The 20,280-nt window shown below is 45.5% G+C and overlaps 1 protein-coding gene across 3 annotated transcripts in view; it reads left to right on the top strand.

Annotated features, from left to right (window-relative positions):
- The window catches only part of PLCL1 (phospholipase C like 1 (inactive)), a 654,229-nt gene that overhangs the window by 595,126 nt on the left and 38,823 nt on the right, over nt 1-20,280 (top strand). For all 3 annotated transcript variants that reach the window (XM_033945219.1, XM_033945218.1, XM_033945220.1), the window contains one exon: nt 4,967-5,076. In XM_033945219.1, coding sequence (XP_033801110.1) covers nt 4,967-5,076 — 110 coding nt within the window. The remainder of the gene's footprint in view (nt 1-4,966; nt 5,077-20,280) is intronic.

The following is a 20,280-nucleotide window of genomic DNA, read 5'->3' as shown; positions in this document are numbered from 1 at the left end:
TTCCTTTTTCTCTTCAGTATCCAGCGAGGCTGAGGGTGATGCACTCCGGCCGGTTGCACCAGTTTGATACACCGGAGGAGGCCCAGCGATTTGTGGAGGAAAAGTTTCCGGAGGTGGCGCCGTGATCTTTTGACCGTCTTCTTCGGTGGGGTTGGCGATGCTGAGAGTTGACAGCTGTAGACTTTGACTTTGTGGGTGTTGCGCTGTCTCCCCTGTGGGTCTTTCCCCATGGCCGTTGAGACTTCACCTGCTTACACTCAGCATTATGAATAGTGTTTCTTTGTTGGGTTCTCTGCATTTTGTGTTTGTTTTGCCTTGCTGTGTCGGGGAAGGGGGGAGAGTGTTTGGGCTGTGTTGGTACGAGTGTGGGTGGGTGACGGTGTGGCTCTAGGGAGGAGGGTGGTAGGGTTTGTCTAGGGGGGTTGTATCGGGGTGGCCGATAGCCTGGGTGGAGGAGTGGATGGGGGAGAGACGTGTGGGTGTTGGGTTCGCTTGTTGGTTGTGGGGATGGAGAGTGTTTGTTAGCTTATGGGAAGCTTGGGGGGGGCTGAGGGGTTTGAGGGAGGCCTGCTGCGGGCGCGCCTGCTTTCTGGAAGTGGCACCTATTGGGGTGCAGTATTTGGCTGGACAAGGGTTGGGGGGCGGGGGAGGGTTGGGGGGAGTTGGGGGGGTTAGGGGAAGGGGGAGTGGGGGTTGGAGGATTGGGGTTTCCTTTGGGTCAGACAGGTGGGGGATAGGCGGATTTTTGAGTGTGTGGTTGGAGGGGTGGTGGCTGGGACGCTCCTCTGGCATGCTGCGATGGGTTATTCTGTATCTGCTTTTGGTGCTCTTTTTAGTCTTTTCTGGAACATAATTTGATTTCCTGGAATGTGGGGGGGATACACTCGCCTATTAAGCGGTATAAAATATTGCAAGCACTGAATCGTAAGAGGGCCTCCATTGCTTTTCTACAGGAGACCCGGTTGTCCTCTGTGGAGCATGCTAAGCTCTGCTCTTGGTGGGTGGGTACGCATTTGGAGGCTCCGGCTCTGGGGGGGAAGGGTGGGGTAGTGATCCTTTTTCGTAAGGGCCTTCACCTGCAGGTACATAAGGTGTTTCGGGATCCTGAGGGAAGGTACATTCTTGCCTCGGTCTCTCTCAACAATAAGCCTTTGTTGTTTTGTAATCTTTATGCCCCTAACAATCCTTCTGCCAAATTTTTTCAGAAGTTGCGTAACCTTTTGTTGCAGTTTGGTGATATTCCCTTAATTCTCGGGGGCGACTTCAATGAGGTCCCTGATCCTCGGCTGGATCGTTCTTCTTCGGTGGGACGGGAATCGCTGCGGGCCTGTACTGGGGCTAACATGCTGGCTTCCTCTTTGGACTTACTGGATGTTTGGAGGGTTTTTCATCCGGTGGAGCGGGACTATTCTCATTTGTCTCGAGCGCATGGGACGCTTTCCCGTATTGATTTTATTCTTCTTTCCCGGAATCTTCTCCCGAGGGTTCAGGAAGCCATACTGGGTCCGATTGAAATATCGGATCATGCTTGGGTGGGTCTGCGGTGGCTGTGGGGGTCCCCTCGGGGAGGAGGTGTTTCATGGAGATTCCCCTGTCATTTATATCGTAATGCCCGCTTTCATGAATTTTTGTTGGCTAGATGGAGGGATTTTCAAAGTACGAATTTGCAACATCGAGAGGACCCCATACTCTATTGGGAGGCTGCGAAAGCGGTGTTGCGTGGGGAAATCATGTCATTTGTTGCCTTTGAGGCTCGAGCGCGTCAGAGAGAGATTCTGGCCTGGGAGCATAGGGTTCGGACTCTGCGGCAACGTTTCGCAAGTGCTGCCACGTTGGCGCTTAAGAGGCAGCTTTTGGAGGCGCAGCAGGCCTTGAATGAGCTCCTGCATAGGGGGGCTCAGAGATCTCGGGAACACTATCAATTCCAGCTCTTCAGGTTCGCTAATAAGAGTAGCCGGATGTTGGCGCGTTTAGCTCGCTCCTCTCGTGGGTCCGCGGGGGTCCCGGCTTTGCGCGATGCGCAAGGAACGCTTTACCATAAGACTGAGGATATTAGTCGTATTCTGCGGGATTTTTTCGCTGACTTGTATGCCGCGCCTGGCCCGGATGTGCTTGATGGGGGGGTTTATTTGGATAGCTTGGATTTACCCCGTCTCTCTCCTGTAGACTTGGCAATGTTGGAGCGCCCGGTGGAGGTGGAGGAAGTGGCGTGGGTGATTCGTGCCAGCCCGTTGGGCAAGGCTCCGGGACCCGATGGCTACCGGGGTGAATTTTATAAGGTGTTGGTGGATGAGGTTGCTCCGGTGTTGTCAGAAATTTTTAATTTGAATGTGGCTAAGGGGTTTTTGCCGTGTTATTTGAATTCGGCTCAGATAATAGTTTTTCCTAAGCCGGGGAAGGACCCCACTATGCCGGACTCCTATAGACCCATTTCCCTGCTGAATTATGAGATGAAATTGATGGCTAAGGTGCTGGCGAATCGTTTGGCTAGAGTGCTGCCTTCTTTAGTATCGGACCAGCAGGTGAGATTTGTGCGTGATCGGCCGGTATCTAAAAATCTTCGCCGTATCTTGCTGGCCCTGGAGAAGTCTGCTATGGACAGAGACCCTGCTGTACTCGTGAGTTTTGATGCCGAAAAGGCTTTTGATCGGGTGCAGTGGGGATTCCTCTTTGCTACGCTGCGGGCATATGGCTTTGGCCCTTTTTTTCTTAACGCCCTTTTAGCGTTGTATAGTGATCCGGTGGCGCGGATTTCGGTGAATGGTGGCTATTCGGACCCCTTTTCCATCAGTAGGGGGACCCGTCAGGGCTGTCCCCTGTCGCCTTTGCTGTTTGTGCTTTCTTTGGATCCCTTGATCAGAGAGCTGCAATCTAATGTTGACGTCCGGGGACTTCAATTGGGGGCCGCTCATTTTAAGATTGCGGCCTTCGCTGATGATCTTTTGGTCTTTTTGACTGATCCGCAGCGTTCCTTATCTACTCTTTTGGAGAGTGTTCGGGAGTATGGTGATTTCTCTGGGTTCACCTTAAATTTAAAGAAATCGGAGGCATTGGCCTCCGATGCAGGCCTGCAGCGTTCTTGTTGAGGGACTTTTCCCTTGTAATGGGCGGATTCCTCATTTCGCTATTTGGGCGTGCAGTTGTCCATGGATGTTCGGGAGCTCTACCGGTTGAATGTCGCTCGTTTGCTCTCCATTACCGGTTCAGTGTTGGCCGCTTGGCGTAATCTGCCGCTTTCTTTGATGGGGAGGGTGCAACTTTTTCGGATGGTTTTATTCCCTAAGTGGCTTTATGTTTTACAGACTTTACCGCTGTATCTTTTGCGTAAGGATATCCGGGCTCTCTCGTCCTTGTTGTCTAAATTCTTTTGGGGGTGTCGGAGACCGAAGTTGCGATGGCAGTTGCTGGTGGGTCCCTGGGCTCGGGGCGGTTTTGGTGTGCCGGATATGGCTCTTTATAATCAGGCGTGTCTTTTACGCCATGTCCGGGACTGGGTCTTGGGTACTGACCTTTATACTGATATTTTCCTGGAGCGCGACTATTATTATCCTTCTCATCTGCTCTTTCTATTGCAGTCTCGGCTGACAGTTCTGCCGGGGTTCTGTCGCCGTAGTGTTTTGTTTCGCCCCCTTTGGGAAGTGTGGAGACGGGTGTTGTCTTTATGGCGTCAGGATCCTCATGTTAGTGTGTTATTGCCCATAACTGGTAATCGCTCCTTTCTCCCGGGGCTGCTTCCTTCTATCTTTGGGCGTTGGCGGGCTCGAGGGTTTGAATTTCTTTTTCATATGATGCGGGAGGATGGGACGCTCCTCTCTTGCGATGAGTTGCTGCGTTGTGGTCTGCCTCCATCGGGCCTTCTCTTTGCTCATTGTCAACTGCGGCATTATGTGAAGTCACTTCCGTGGAGCGCTCTTTCTTTGGATTTTGGGATTAGTTTTCGTGCCTTTTTGGAGGGGGGAGAGGACCTAGCCTCTGGGATCTCGGTCTCTGTATATCACAAACAGCTTGGGGCACTGGGGCCCCCGAGGGATTTTACCATGGTGCTGGAGGCTTGGCAGAGGGATTTGGGGCAGGAGCTGGGGGTGGGGTTTTTGCTGCGGGCTATTCGCCATATTCCTACTCTGGTGCATAGTGCGGAGCTTCGAGAATGCCATTTTAGGACCTTGATGAGAGGGTATGCCTCCCAGAGCCGGGCCTACCATATGGGGTGTGTCGCTACCCAATACTGTCTCACCTGTCAGGCGGAGGTGAACTCTTATTTTCATGGACTTTGGGAATGTGAGAGTATCCAGAGTTTTTGGGGGGCCTTGGCTTCCTATCTTCAGGGTCTCCTACGGGTGTCTGTTCCTGTCTCTGCATACCATATGCTGTTCGCTCATTTTTCTTTGTTTTCAGTGTATACCTCGGCAGAGAAACTATTTTTGAGCAAATGTTATATTTTGGGGAAGAAATGTATATTGAACTTCTGGCTGGCGGATACCCCGCCCTCCTTCTGGTACTGGAGAAATAAATTACATGACCTTTTAGGATGGGAGGCCACGTTGGTTTCTGCTTCTCGCCGCCGAAGCAGAGACTTTGTTCATATTTGGACTCCCTATTTGGACAGTTTATCTCCCCGGATTCGTAGTCGTATCTTGAATAGATTGCAGATGTATGCCATTCCGTCTGTCTGATCTGGGGGGTGGGGGAGGGGTGGGGGTGTGGGGTCCTGGGAGGGGGTGTGCTTTGGGGGGGTTGGGGGGATGGGGCACAGTGTAACCTGAGAGGACATAAGAGTCCAGTCCTCTTGGGGAGGGGAGTTATGTGATCAATATTTGCCTTTTTGCCTACTGTTTGTACTTGTTGTAGTTCGTTGTTTAATAAAAAACAGTTTTCACGAAAAAAAATAGATTTATTACTTTCTTGGTAAAATTTTCTATAATTACATTCTGAGTGAATCGTCTGTACGATTTTGCTTTTAATATAGGAATGGAACATCGTGAAGAACTTCACAAACTTGGGACTAAAGAAGGCCTGAAAGGAAGGAAACTGAACAAAGCTATTGAAAGCTTTGCATGGAACATCACTGTATTGAAGGTACAAAGTATAGACAAGTAACACTTGCCAGTTAAAGGTACCCACTGGAATCAAGGAAAGAAAGAGAGTGTAGATTGATTTTCAGAGACAGGCACAGTTCTTCTAGTCACAAATGTAAAAATGTATAATAAGATGAAGATTGCATTTGCACTTATAATTCTAGTATTGTGTTAAATTTTAAGCCAGATGCACTAAGTATTTTTCCCTATAGAAACACAATAGGAAAACCCCTTTATTTCATCTGTCTTTTCGTGCTTACTTTTATCTCTCCATATTTACAGTAAAGAAGAAGCCATTAAAAAACTGTTAACCAGAGGGTAATTATATAATTGGTTGTCTGGACTGAAGGCAAAAAAGGCATTTTATGAAAATATAAAGGTGCTTATGGCCAGAATTTTAGAATAATATCTATATGTATATAGTGGCATTTACACAATATATTGCACATGTATGCAAATACTGATATCAGAAATCCATTATTTGCATGTGGATATCCACACCATACAGAGATTTCCAGAATGAAACAAAAATAAAATCACTATCTGACTACTTATGGAACATAAGAATTGCCATAATGCAGTGGTCTCAAACTCAAACCATTTGCAGGGCCACATTTTGGATTTCTAGGTACTTGGAGGGCCGCAGAAAAAAATAGTTAATGCCTTATTAAAGAAATGACAATTTTGCATGAGGTAAAACTCTTTATAGTTTATAAATCTTTCCTTTAACTGTTAAAGGAGTTTTACCCTCCAGTGTGTAGCACCTTTCCTTTCCCTCCCTTTCTGTCAGGTCCAGCAGCACCTCTTCTCCCTTCCTTTTACCTCCCCCTTGCCAGCAGTACCCCTTCTCCCTTCCTTCTTCCCCTCCTCCCCTTGTCCAGCAGTACCCTTTCCCCTTCCTTCTTCCCTTCCTCCCCTTGTCCAGCAGTACCCTTTCTCCCTTCCTTCTCCCCCTCCTCCCCTTGTCCAGCAGTAACTGGTGCACACTGAGCAGGAAGAAAAGCTCCGTTGTTGGCGTGAGCTGACTTGCAACTTCCTGCAGCTGTCGCGTATGACGGGACTCCTGCCTTTGCGTATCTGCCAGAAGACAGGAGTCCCAGCTATGATGCGGCTGCAGGAAGTTGCAAGTCAGTTAATGCTGACGCCGGAGCTTCTCTTCCTAGCCAGTGTTCAGATCGCGCCGGTGTCAGCTGATTTGCAATTGCCTGCTGCCATTGTAGATATATATAGAAGGTCTGCTCATGCGCTGGCCCTCAATGCCTGGCATAGCTGGAAAAAAACTTTTTTTACTTTACATTTCGCAAGCCTTTTTTACTTTTAACTTCACGAGCCCGTGGTTTTAACACGCAGGTCAAAACCACAGGCTTGCACTGTGGGGAAGGGCAGGAGAGTCGGGCAGAGAGTAGGAGATTGGGGCAAAGAACAGAAGACTGGGGCTGAGTGCAGAGAAGCAGGAGAGAGAGAGCTACAGTTCTCCTAGACAAATGTCCCTCCACTCCCATCTCCTCACTGTCACTCCCGAACAAATCACTTTCTGGATCACCAACCTTCTAAATAGCTCCCTAAACCAAGGCCACCTGCCAGAAACAATGAGAAAAACTGCACTCACCCCTATACCAAAATCACCAAAGGTAGATCTCTCCTCAGCCTCAAACTACAGACCCATCGCTGGCATTCCTTCTTAACTAAAATCATCGAGACCAACGTGAGTAAACAACTCACAACTTACATTGAACAACATGCAAGCCTCCACCAGATCCAATTCAGATTCTGTAAACAACACACCACAGAGCTTCCCCCTCCTCACCTTAACAAATAAAAAAAAAACAAGCAGCTACTCCTTCAATTTCACATTTCTACAGCCTTTGATTCAGTGGACCACCACCTACTACTAACAAAACTGTCAGAAATTGGCATAACAGGCACAGTACTAATGTGGTTCTCTGATTTCCTACACAACAGAGAATACATCGTCAAAAAGAACGGAGAGACCTCCAACCCCTGGAAGGCCTTCTGTGGCGTGCCTCAAGGCTCCCCACTCTCCCCCATCCTATTTAACCTTTTCATGAGCTCTCTTGGAAACATCAAATTCAAAGACAAGAGCATAATGTCCTACGCAGATGACATTTTTCTCCTCATCCCTACAACCAACAATCAATCAGACATCACCAACAAAATCTCACTTAAAATTAAAAGAATCCAAAACTGGGCAACAATCAACAAACTAAAACTAAACACAACTAAAACCAAAGGTTCTGTACTTCCACATGGCCCAACAGATGGCACCAACTAGCAAGACCCTTTCTGTAGATAAATCATCCAAAGTCCTAGACTGCATTCTAGACTCCACACTTACCATGGAACCCCAAATCTCCAGTCTCCGAAAGAAATCCCTCTTCACCTTGAGACAGCTAAGACTAATCAGACTATACTTTCACCAACAAAACTTTCCCTTAATTGTACAAATGATGATGCTACCACAACTAGACTACTGCAACTCCACCTACATGGGAATCATAAGAACATAAGAATTACCGCTGCTGGGTCAGACCAGTGGTCCATCGTGCCCAGCAGTCCGCTCACGCGGCAGCCCTTAGGTCAAAGACCAGTGCCCTGAGTCTAGTCTTACCTGCGTACATTCTGGGTCAGCAGGAACTTGTCTAACTTTGTCTTGAATCCCTGGAGGGTGTTTTTCCCTATAACAGCCTACAGAAGAGCTTTCCAGTTTCTACCACTCTCTGATTGAAGAAGAAATTCTTACGTTTGTACGGAATCTAGCCCCTTTTAACTTTAGAGAGTACCCTCTCGTTCTCTCTACCTTGGAGAGGGTGAACAACCTGTCTTTATCTACTAAGTCTATTCCCTTCATTATCTTGAATGTTTTGATCATGTCCCCTCTCAGTCTTCTCTTTTCAAGGGAGAAGAGGCCCAGTTTCTCTAATCTCTCACTGTACGGCAACTCCTCCAGTCCATTAACCATTTTAGTCACTCTTCTCTGGACTCTCTCGAGTAGTTCTGTGTCCTTCTTCATGTGCTGGACGCAGTACTCCAGGTGGAGACGTACCATGGCCTGGTACAGCGGCGTGATAACCTTCTCCGATCTGTCCATGATCCCCTTCTTATCATTCCTAGCATTCTGTTCACCCTTTTTACTGTACCGCACATTGCGCAGATGGCTTCATCGACTTGTCGACCAGTACTCCCAAGTCTCATTCCTGGGGGGTCTCTCCAAGTACTGCACCGACATCCTGTATTCGTGTATAAGATTTTTCTTATCGACATGCATCACTTTACACTTATCCACGTAACACCTCATTTGCCATGTCACGGGCCATTTCTCAAGCGTGTTTATGTCACATTGCATGTCTTCGCAATCCTTCTGCATCCTCATTACTCTGAATAACTTTGTATCATCTACAAATTTAATCACCTCGCTCGTTGTACCAATTTCCAGGTCGTTTATAAATATGTTGAAGAACACGGGTCCAAGCACTGAACCCTGCGGCACTCCACTCGTGATGCTTTTCCAGTACGAGTATTGTCCATTTACCCCCCCCCCCCACTCTCTGTTCATATCCGCCAACCAGTTTTTAATCCACGTGAGTATTTCACCCTTGCTTCCAAGGCTTGCAATTTTTCGAAGTAGTCGTTCACTGCTCTGGTCCATAAAATGCAACTCATCCAAAACACTGCTGTAAGACTAATCTTCAACCTGAGAAAATATGACTCAGTTTCAGCCTTCACCAAATAACTGAACTGGCTACCCATCTCATCACGAATAACTTTCAAAATATCATGCATCATTCACCACATACTTAACGGAAACTCAACAGCTCCCCTCATCCAGCTCTTCTCAATGGCGTAGCCCAGTTCTCGCAGAAACCTCAATGGGATACTACTAAATCTCCCATCCACGAAAAATCTTCAATATAAACGTGTTTTCCACTCCATGCTTTCCTTTCTAGGAGTAAAAACTTGGAATAACCTCCCAGAAATGACCAGAACAGAACCTAATTACACCATATTCCGGAAGAAACTGAAAATCCATCTTTTCCACACTTGATCTCCCCTTTTTCTCCTTTCCTCTTTCCCTCTCTACTTCCACTTCCACCCTCTTGTCCTTCCTCCCTCTCCCCCGATCCTCTTCCATTCTTTATGTTGTCTTGAGCCTTTATAGGTTTGTAAAAGATTAGAGAGACTGAATGACTGGGAAAGGTCTGGAAGAAGGAGTAGTTGGAAGGGGTGAAGGGGAGGGGGCTCAGGCTTGATGACCAGCGGAGGGACTGTTGAAGCGTAGCCAGGATCTGTGGGGACCCAAAAGGCCAGGGAACAGAGGACCGGTGGCCTTACAAGCAGCTGGAGGAGTCCTAGGTCCTAAGTTGTTGGTGATTGGTGGGTGACCAGCAGAGAGATCGGTAAATGGAACCAGAAGCTACCAGAAGACCCAAGAGGAAGCAGCCTGTAGATCTTGAGAACATTTGCCAAAGGTGACTGGCAAGTTACCGGCGGGGCCGGTAATGAATGGTGGAGAGACCGGTAAATGGTACCAGAAGCTGCCCAAAGACTTGGAGGACCAATGAGGTTCAGGGAGGACATGGTGTTGACCAGCAAGGGCCTAGAGAGACCTGGCCATGTATTTTAATACAGTATAAATTAAGTGTGTTTGTTGATTTTGTTTTTAACAGTGCCTGGGGATAGAGGAGAGATGGGTACTGACCACTTGGCCCAATCACATCATAGTGTTCCATAATGTATGTGTATAACTGTGCTCCATGCCCACATTCTGCACAGATTCTGTCTATGTATTTGCCCAGCTAAAAACTGTGTGCCATTTTTAGTGCCTCTCTAGAAAGTTAGCATATGTGTACACATTCATATATGTGCCCACATACATATATGCAGGTATTCTGACTAGTTACATGATTTCATGATGCCTAAATGTTGGCCCCCCTTTTATAGAATTACCCCCTTATAGGGCAGTTTTATAACTTGAATGCCAAATCTATAACAGCATCTTGGTGCCAAGATTCAGTTATAGAATACTAGCAAAAGTTAGCTTTGAGGCACCTACATTTAGGCTAGACGTACCCACTCATGCCAGGTCTTTCACAGTTGTAACTTGGCATGCTGCATTGTGCTATGCAGTGTATGCAACTTAGTGAAAGTAGGAGACATACTTATGTACTGCCCATGCTTCACCCACATATACGTCCCATACTATTACATGCTTCCTTATAGAATGACACTTAGTTCATTTGTGCACATAAGTGCCAATTAAGATGCATGCATGTTCGGTATTGAGGTTCAGTGTCATTTAATGAAACTTGTACAGGTTGTGACTACAGAGCCCCATTTTGCAAAATATGTGATAAGAATTCTGACATCCAGCTCAGGATGTTCATAGTTCCCCCAAGTACTTTATAAAAGGTTCTGTTGAATGTGGAGTCTTTTGTAAAATATGTACAGTATAAGGATTTTGGCAAATATATGTGTATTTGCTGGCATGTACATTAGGAGTATCAGTTTCCAGAGCAGCATCACTCAACATTTTTATGTACGAGTGCTAGTAATTATACAAAGAAGTACTAATTTTTTCAAGTCTCATGTATAAGTACTAGCAACCCTGAGGGTCTGATGGGAGAGTCTTCTGTGAAACATATAAAGATAAAATTTATTTTTTGTCAGAAAGTTTTTGGAAGTTTGCATTGAGGAGCAGCTTTCATTCAACTACTACCAGTGAAGTTTGTGTGATGTGTGGGTGTGTCTTTTGTTATGGATAATGTATCTTTTCTATCATAATTGACTTTCTCAGTAGAAGGTTTTAGTTAATTTATATTTGGTTATGATTATATACCACTCTGATAATAATTCAAGGGTAGTATATTAAGTATTTTAAACTATTAAACTATGTATAAGACCTATATTCCATATACATATCCATGCAGACAACTACACAATGAAGTCCCAAGATGTTAATTTTTATATTTTTTTTTTTTTGAAGTTTAAGATTTTATTAAACAAAGTGAAAACAGTACACAGGCAGCATGCCAACAGCAAAAGTACATTGCCCATATGAAACAACAGAACCCCCCCACCCCCCCCCACCGAGTGATACAATATAAGCGTAAAACAAAGGAAGATGAAAAAGAAAATAAGAAAAATTTCAAAGTAAACCTCGCCAGGAGCTATAACGAGACCACTGTCGATGAAACGTTCCACAGGAATCATTATTTAAAGCAGTCAATTTGGACATCAAGTAAATTTGGTCAATCTTATGTAACAGTTCAGTACGAGAAGGCAAAGAGTCACGCTTCCAATATGTGGCTACTAAAAGTCTGGCTGCCGTAGCAACCAGGGCCACAAATTGATTCTGATCCATATCCAAACTCCCCAAAGGATAGTTAAGTAAAAATATTTCCATACGCAACAGGATGGGTAAGCGTAACACTTCAATCAGCAGTCGTTGAACCATCTTCCAATAAGGTACAATCTTAATACAATCCCACCACACATGTCCAAAGGAGCCCAGACATCCACAGTTGCGCCAACAGTGCCCGTCCCCACAGTGATAGAAACGGTGCACCTTTTCTGGCGTAAGGTACCACTGGAATAGCATCTTATATCCCTGCTCCACTAAGGGAGATGCCAAGGAGACTCTCAGCAGTGTACCATAAAGACAGTCCCATTGTCGATAATCCAAGGCCCTCCCCAGCAAGAGTTCCCAACGATGTTCATATGTGTGGGCCTGTGGTCTAGTGTATAAAAGAGCCCTATAGAGACGTGAAATAAGGCCCACCCCAGATCCCATCCTAAATACTTGTAAAAATGCAGAGTCTGCCCCTTCCCACTCCGGGATCACCCTCTTCACCATAAAATCTCGAAGTTGGACATAGGCGAAAAAATCAGTCGAGGGGAGGTCATATATAGATTGCAAGGCAGCAAAGGGTACCAGTTGTCCACCCATTACCAGCTGACCCAGGACCCTAAGACCCTCCATTTCCCAACGCCGAAAAATCCCAGTATCTTTAGCAGGCAGAAAATCAGGGGCAAATCTAATGGGAGTAGCATAAAAATAGCGCTGACGTGGGAACCAAGCTCGTCGAACCCGGCTCCACGCCTGCAAAGTACATTCCATCCCATAAGATGTCCCCATCTGCAGATCTCGAAGGATATCAAAAGACAGCCAGGGCACTGCTGCCAAAGGGTAAGTAGGTTGTAAGGCCTGTTCTAGAGATACCCAGCGCTGGGAGGGATATGCCCAATGAAACAGTCCTTGCAGTTGGGATGCATAGTAATATGTAGAAAAATCAGGGACACCCATTCCCCCATGTAACCTGTCCCAGTACATACGTTCCCTCCGCACCCTAGGGGGTTTATGTGTCCAGATATAAGCAAAGGCCCGCCGTTGTAGCCTAAGCAAGAACCGTTTAGGAATTGAGAGAGGTAGGCAGGAGAACAGATACAAAAAACGAGGCAGCACATTCATACGCAAAGCACTAATCCTACCCATCCAAGACAATCTCAAACCCTCCCATCGATCCAGATCAGCAAATACAGTTCTTAGCAGCGGAGGGTAATTCAATTCAAAAAGGTCAGTAAGTCTTCGAGATATACGCACACCAAGGTATTTAATGGATTTAGCCGCCCATCGAAACGAGAACATAGCACGTAAGTCCGTTACCAACAAGTCCGGAAGGGAAACGTTAAGCAATTCAGATTTTTCGATGTTAATTTTAAAGCCAGCCACCACACCAAACATAGTCAAAACACGAAGCACCTCCGTCAAAGAACGATGTGGGTGGGTCAAGGTAAACAAAATATCATCAGCATATAATAAAATCTTATGTTCTTCACCACCCACCACAATTCCCTGAATATCAGCATTCGCACGTATAGTGGCTGCTAAAGGTTCCATGACCAGCGCGAAAATCAGTGGTGACAAAGGGCACCCTTGCCTAGTTCCTCTACGAATCATAAAATTAGCAGTATATCTTCCATTAACTCTTAAACAAGCCTCCGGGGCAGCATATAATAAAGTCACCCAGTGTAGAAAAGCACCCGAAATGCCCATCTTCTTCAGGGCCGCTAACATAAACGGCCAATAAACCCTATCAAAGGCTTTTTCAGCGTCAACTGATAACAGGACTGCCGGAACAGAATCTTGATGGGCCACTCCAATAAGATCTAACACTCTTCGGATATTGTCACCAGGTTGCCTCCCTGAAATAAAGCCACATTGATCTCCATGAACTAGGTAAGGCAGAAAACGTTGCAACCGGACTGCCAAAATACGGGTAAACAGCTTATAATCAACTCCTAACAATGAGATAGGGCGGTAAGACCCACAAAGGAGGGGATCCTTCCCAGGTTTAAGAAGAAGGGAGACCGCTGCCTGACGAAACGAATACGGCAGACAATCCCCCTCCAAAAAAGAATTAAACAATCTGGTCAGAGGGTTGACTATATGGGCCTCCATTTTCTTATAAAACAGGGGGGAGAAGCCATCAACACCCGGTGCCTTGGAAGCAGCCAGATGACGTATAGCCGCTACCACCTCAGCGGGTTGAATAGGGGAAGAGAGCCATTCCGCATCAACTTCCGCCAAACAAGGCAAGGTGACGTTAGATAGAAAAGCATCTATCTCCCCCTCCGTGGCTTCAATTTCCGGAGTGTACAGAGTCTGATAGAAGGATAAAAAGGCCTGATGGATGTCCCCATCATCTGCACAAAGCTGACCCGAATCATTACGAATCCGAGTTATGGAATGTTGTGCTTGAGTTTGCTTGATCTGTGCAGCTAACAGGCGACCCGCCCTACCACCCCATTCAAAAAACCGTTGTTTCCGCCTCTGCAGGGCCCAAGCCATGCCCTCTAAATCAAGCTCTTGTAAATCTCTCCGGCACTCCGTCAGCGCTACCCCCCCAGCCACCGACGGGGCTCTCTTGTGGGCATTCTCTAGGCGTCGAAGGCGGGACGCTAGTTCTAATCTGCGGGCCACTCGACATTGATTTCTGTACGACCCCCTCGAGATACAACAACCCCGAAGGGTAGCTTTAAAACTTTCCCAAAGAATTGCAACATTAATGCCAGCTATGTCGTTGAATACAAAAAATTCCTTGACATCAGACTCTAAAAGAGTCAAGGTATTGGGATCTTTCAACAAAGAGTCATTCATACGCCATAAGCGACGGCCGCCTCTAACCTGTCCAACCTGTATCTCCAGAGTCAAAGGAGCATGATCTGACCACACCCGGGGCTCAATACTGGAGGCCAGGGCTCGAGGTAGAGCCATACGAGGCAGCATCCACATATCAATTCTAGTATATGAATTATGTTTCGATGAATAAAATGTGTAATCTCGCGTGCCTGGATGTAAATAGCGCCACACATCTATCAAATCGTGCCTACGCAGGAAGCGCAGCAAAGCTCTTCTGTCGCTTCTAGCGTAGCGGATGGAAGAATTTGAATTATCCTCCTGAGGATAGCAAGTAAGGTTAAAATCTCCACCCACAAGGAGTGTACCTTCTACATGATCTAACAGCACACGTTCTAGCAATGTAAAGAAGGCCCCCTGACCAGCGTTTGGGGCATAGACATTCAGCAAACTATACAAGGTGCCATCCAACTCAGCCTTGACCAATATGTAGCGGCCCTCAACATCCCGCACTACCTCTCTCAATACCACCTGGACGCGTTTATGAATTAAGATGCCCACCCCTTGGGTCTTTTTCCGGACCTTATTAGAAGAAAGGAAAACGTGTGGGTAGCTATGGTGTGTAAGCAATTTCTCATAGTGAGATTGAAAATGGGTCTCCTGAATAAATCCAACCGCACTATTCAGGCGGCTCATTTCTTTAAATAACAAGCGTCGTTTTTGTGGAGAATTCAAACCATGTACATTATAAGATAGCAAAGTGAGTTTATCCATTTGTACCAGAAAGGAAAAAGCACTTCATTGCCAAATCAACCATTTGTTCCAAAGCAGCCAAATCATCCAACCCCTGCAAACGTAACCCTAAGAAAAACATTATACAAACACACTTCTATACAATCATACCAGAAAGCACTCGGTCACTACTTTCCCCAGCTCCAACATCCCCCCTTCCCCCCATCCCCCCAACAGTACCCCACATGGTCCAGCCACCAAAGCACCTGGAAACCACGGTACAGGAAGTGTAGAGAAACAGTTCACAAAGGGACCCCCAGAACAAGCCCTATAAACAATCTTCGCGACAGAAGCCGCTCAGCAAAGAGAAGAAAAAACACAGACACAGCACAAAATTACTAAAGCACATTGCACAAAAACAAATGTTCAAGTGGGTGAGGGTGTGGCCGCCTCCAAAGGGCGACGAGCTGCAGCCGATCTAGCCACTCTCTGCCATCCCAACCCTCTTCCTGATTTGGGCACAGGTGACCTCTGAGGAAGTGGAGCCATTTCTGAAGCTGCCATCAAACCAGCTTCCACCAATTGAGCCTGAACATCCGCCACAGTTATTGCAGTGTAAGTCTTGCTTGCATGTGTAAAAGCCAATCCGATAGGATAAATCCATCTATATCGAACACTGTGCTCCTGCAGTATACGGGTACAGTCTCTATATGTGCGACGGCGGGCCAGGGTTGCTGGAGCTATATCAGGATAGACATCAATGTCCGCTTCTTCCCATTTAACAGTTCCCCCAGAGCGCCGCACCGCCCTAAGCACATGTTCTTTATCCATATAGCGATGGAAACAGGCCACAACATCACGAGGACGGTTCACATCACGAGGGCCAGGGATGCGGTGAGCCCTATCCAGCAATGGTTTCCCCACCTCCACAGGTAAACCAGCGGACTCCAGTGCCTGAATGCATATATGATCAATCACCTCCATGCAGCGAGAGTCAGAAACAGTGTCAGGCACACCCCGAAAGCGAAGGTTGCACCGTCTGGAGCGATTCTCCAGATCTTCCATCTTTAGGGTGCTCGCATCAGCCTTTTCCTCTAACGCTGCAATCCTGCCTCTCAAGTGTGTTAATTCAGAGCCATGTGCCTCCACTGCAGTCTCCGTCTCTCCCACTCGATTCCCGATTTCACCCACCTCACGTTTTAGCTCAGCAACAACAGCGTGGATATCAGCTCGAACTGCAGAGATTTCAGATTTTAATTCCTGAAACCAGCCACGCATCTCCAGCTGTAAAGTTGGCAACGTTGCATCGACATGTGAGCCCTCCGCAGCCGCGGTCGGATCGGGCGCCATTTTTGAGCTAGGCTTAGGAGGCCCGTTCGGGATCGGTGAAGAAAATGCTTTTATGTCGGTTTGTTTTTTTCGCGTCGTCATCGAGACACAGCAAAGCAGCTACACAATCGAATTGTAGGTAATATGCAGTGCAGGCTCGCGAAATCGCGCGAAGATAGCCAAAATCAGCACGGGGGTCTGCGGAGCTATCTCTCTAGGCTGCCATCAGCCACGATGACGTCACTTCCTCCTTTTTATATTTTAAAGGCTCATTAGACCTCATTTAGAATATTGTGTACAATTCTGGAGGCTGCACCTTCAAAAAGATATAAAAAGGATGGAGAAGGTCCAGAGTAAGGCTACTAAAATGGTGCGTGGTCTTCATCATAAGGCGTATGGGGGACAGACTTAAAGATCTAAATCTGTATACTTTGGAGGAAAGGTGGGAGAGTGGAATTATGATAGAGATGTTTAAATACCTACATAATGTAAATACACATGAGTCGAGTCGAGTCTTTTTCATTTGAAAGGAAACTGCATTGAGAAGGCATAGGATGAAGTTAAGAGGTGATAGGCTTTAGAGTAATCTAAGGAAATACTTCTTTACAGAAAGGGTAGCAGATGCATGGAACAGTCTCCCATTAGAGGTGGTGGAGACTGTGTCTGAATTCAAGAAAGCCTGGGATAGGCACATGGGATCTCTTAGAGAGAGGAAGAGATAATGGTTACTGCAGATGGGCAGACTAGATGGGCCATTTGACCTTTATCTTCCATCATGTTTCTATGTAAAGTAAGAGGTGGCTAAGCAAAATTTCCCTCTCCTTCATTCTGTTCAAATTCTGGCTCAGTTGCCTCTTAATCCTTTATTTGGCATTGTTGCTCAGAAGTAACATGTGTTTCTATGGCTCTTATGGGAGATCTGCATCTCCAAATGCCTGTTACTTGGCACTGTTGCTCTCGTTCAACATCAAGTTACAGAAAGCAGTCGTTTTCAAGGGTTAAGTATGTGTGGTGTGTGATGGAGAAGGTATTGGGATCATGAAGGGCTGCAGCAGAACAACTAGTGTCCAGACCCAGATGCTAACCAGAGACCAGCTGATATTCAGACTGGTGCCCAGTTAGCTTTGTGGATAAAGTTAGGACAGCATTTTTCCTGTGCCACTGAATACTACCACTTAGGTGGTCAGAAGCAATTTAACCAGGCAGGAACCTCTTCTGCCTGGTTCAATCACTTTGAATTTCAGACCCCGTATATTTGGTGTACAGCTTATAACATGGAATATGATACAGCAAGGGCTTATATTAGGCATAATATGGTCACTATTTTTGCTTTAAATGGCAAATGTGTTCTTAGGAAGTAGGTCAGATAACAGCATACCATATTATTCCAGCCAATAATATTTGTCCTTATGACATATCTAATCCATTAATACCTCTTCACCAGTTAATGCCTGAACTGAAATGAATCGGGATGTGTTAGATATACTGTATAAATGAGTTGAGATTTAGCTTCACATTTATGTTTAGTCAGAAATAATTACTTATTCACATCTTTAATTGCTTTCACTTAAGAAATGCAGTTACCAGTATTTTTTTTTTTTATCCCTTTGATTGCTGTAATTTTTTTCTTTGCCTATCCTTATATTTTGGAGATATGATGAGTGTTCCCGGTCACCACAATGAGCAGTTAAAATCCAGGGGTATTATTCCTTTGTTATTTTACATTCCCATTATTTGGTGTTCTTTAATGCTACATTAAACAAAAGTCTACAAGCCTCTTGTATTTGTAAATATGGGAAGATTAATAATGGAACATCTTGACCTTGCTGACCTGTTGAACTAAAGCTTATTTTCAATGGAAGACTCTGTATGGAGCTTCCCATTTTATATCCCATCGCCATGTTCAACATAGGTACCCATGTAAGTCATGCTCACATTGAAGGGGACAGAAAACATATACTGGAAATTACATATGGAAATTTCTTGGCAAAATCTCCATATATACTTTCCTTTCCTGACCTAATCCTGCCTGTTTCTGTGAGCGGCTATAAGCATGTGTGCTATGAACAATGATCCTACTTTTACCTGCATTGAGGAGACAAAATTAATTAGACCATGCTTTTACCCACATGGAAATGTTTAGTTATTGTCTGCTGGAGGGTTATTTTCTACTCAGTATAAGGGTGAGGATGGTTGATTTTTAGATTCTTCCATATTATCTGAAATGGAGCCCAACTCTGCCGTAATCCCATTCCCTCCTGCCTCAGCCACCTGCCCCCCTCCCTCCCCCCACTGTGCAGATTGACAGGAGGGATACCCACACCCTTATGCCTCGGCTACCCAGACCCCACCATGAAGATCAGCAGGAGGGATGCCCACTCCTTCTTGCCTCGGTTACCTGGTCACCCCACCCTTTACCTTATTCAGATGATGAGCAGGAGGGATGGCAGGCCTTTCTCGTCCCTGTGCATCCTGGGATGCATTTAGGGCCCTCTTTTGGGAGGGGCCTTAGGCAGATGAACCAATCAGAATTTTAAGCCCCTCCCAGTACATCCCAGGATGCACCGGGAAGGGGCCTAAGGCTCTTATTGCCCCATGTGCCTAAGACTCCTCCTATGGAAGGGATCTTAAGCAACTGAACCAATCAGAGTCTTAGTCTCCTCTCAGTGCATCCCAGGATGCACCAGGAAGAGGAAGACCCACCATTTTGAAGAGGACACTTCGATCAATAGAACAGCATCTTTTGACTATCCCCTCCTTAAAAGTAATAGGTACTAGGAGATCTACTATTTTTTTGATTATAGTTCCTCAGCTCTGGGATAATCTTCCAAATTATTTGCGTACTGAACCTTCATTAGGAAAGTTCAAAGGTCTTTTGAAAAGTTTTCTGCATAAAGATGCATTTGAGACATAGATAAGATAACTTGCTTTCACTTATATCCAGTCTCAATCAGTCCTTATTCACAGGACTCAAATCCTCCCCGCTTCTTTCACCCTGCTTCTCTTTTCTTCTTTATCTTCATTTGCCACCCCCTCCTGATGTGTTACCCATAAATGTTTCTCTTCTTTCTTTAATGATTGTAGTTCATCCCCCTTTCCTTTTGTATCGGTAATAAATCTGTATGTATATATTTTATTTTGTAATAAACTGTCTTATTGTTTGTCGCCTTTTTAAATTTGTAATATGCATTGAAATATTTGATATTGCATGTACATCAAATTTTTCAGTTCAATCATTTTTATTAATATTTTTGTTACAGAATATAACATACAGTGACCACGTAGCTATGAGATAAGCTTGAAACTTGAAGTGGGCATCACTCCAGCTCGTCCGGGTGGCTAAGTCAGGAAGGATCCCTTCTGCCAATCTTCACAGAGAGGGGTCCAGGTGGCCGAGGCAGGAGGGAGTGGACATCCCTCCTACCTTGACAATTTTTTTTTTTTTTTTAAGTTCAGGGGTGCCCATTAAAAAAAAAAAAAAAAAGCTCTGCTTTTTTTTTTTTTTTAACACTACTGGCACCTCCAGACCTGTCGGAGTTTTCAGAGTGTTAAAAACTAGCGCTTCATTTTGTGCATCATCTGGGCATCTATCGGAGAGCTTGTTGTAATCCAGCCCCCTTATCAGAGGGTACTACAATCCACGGAAAAGACCACAATTAGTCTTTTTGGGCATCGGAAGCTGAAATACTTCAACATTAAACCAGTTAAAACTGGTTTAGCATTGATCGTTAAAGGGACAATGATATTTGAATATATAGGCCTAAGACATTTACAAATTCACTCTGGAATATAAGTTGGAACAACATAGAAAAATGGAGCTGGTGAATATGGTAACCATAATTATTTCAGCCACAGCAAGGCAGTAGATACTCTCAACCAATCAGAAGCCAGGCATTATTTGAGAACAACTTTTACAATAATTTTTCATTTGGCTATATGGCATTTGCTACTTTCCATCCCCAGTTGTTGATTGACCAAAGTAGTCAACAT

Source organism: Geotrypetes seraphini, chromosome 5 (assembly GCF_902459505.1).
Source record: "Geotrypetes seraphini chromosome 5, aGeoSer1.1, whole genome shotgun sequence".
Classification (NCBI taxonomy): Eukaryota; Metazoa; Chordata; class Amphibia; order Gymnophiona; family Dermophiidae; genus Geotrypetes; species Geotrypetes seraphini.
Note: the sequence above shows the minus strand (reverse complement) of the source record. Positions and strands in the feature narration are given on the sequence as shown.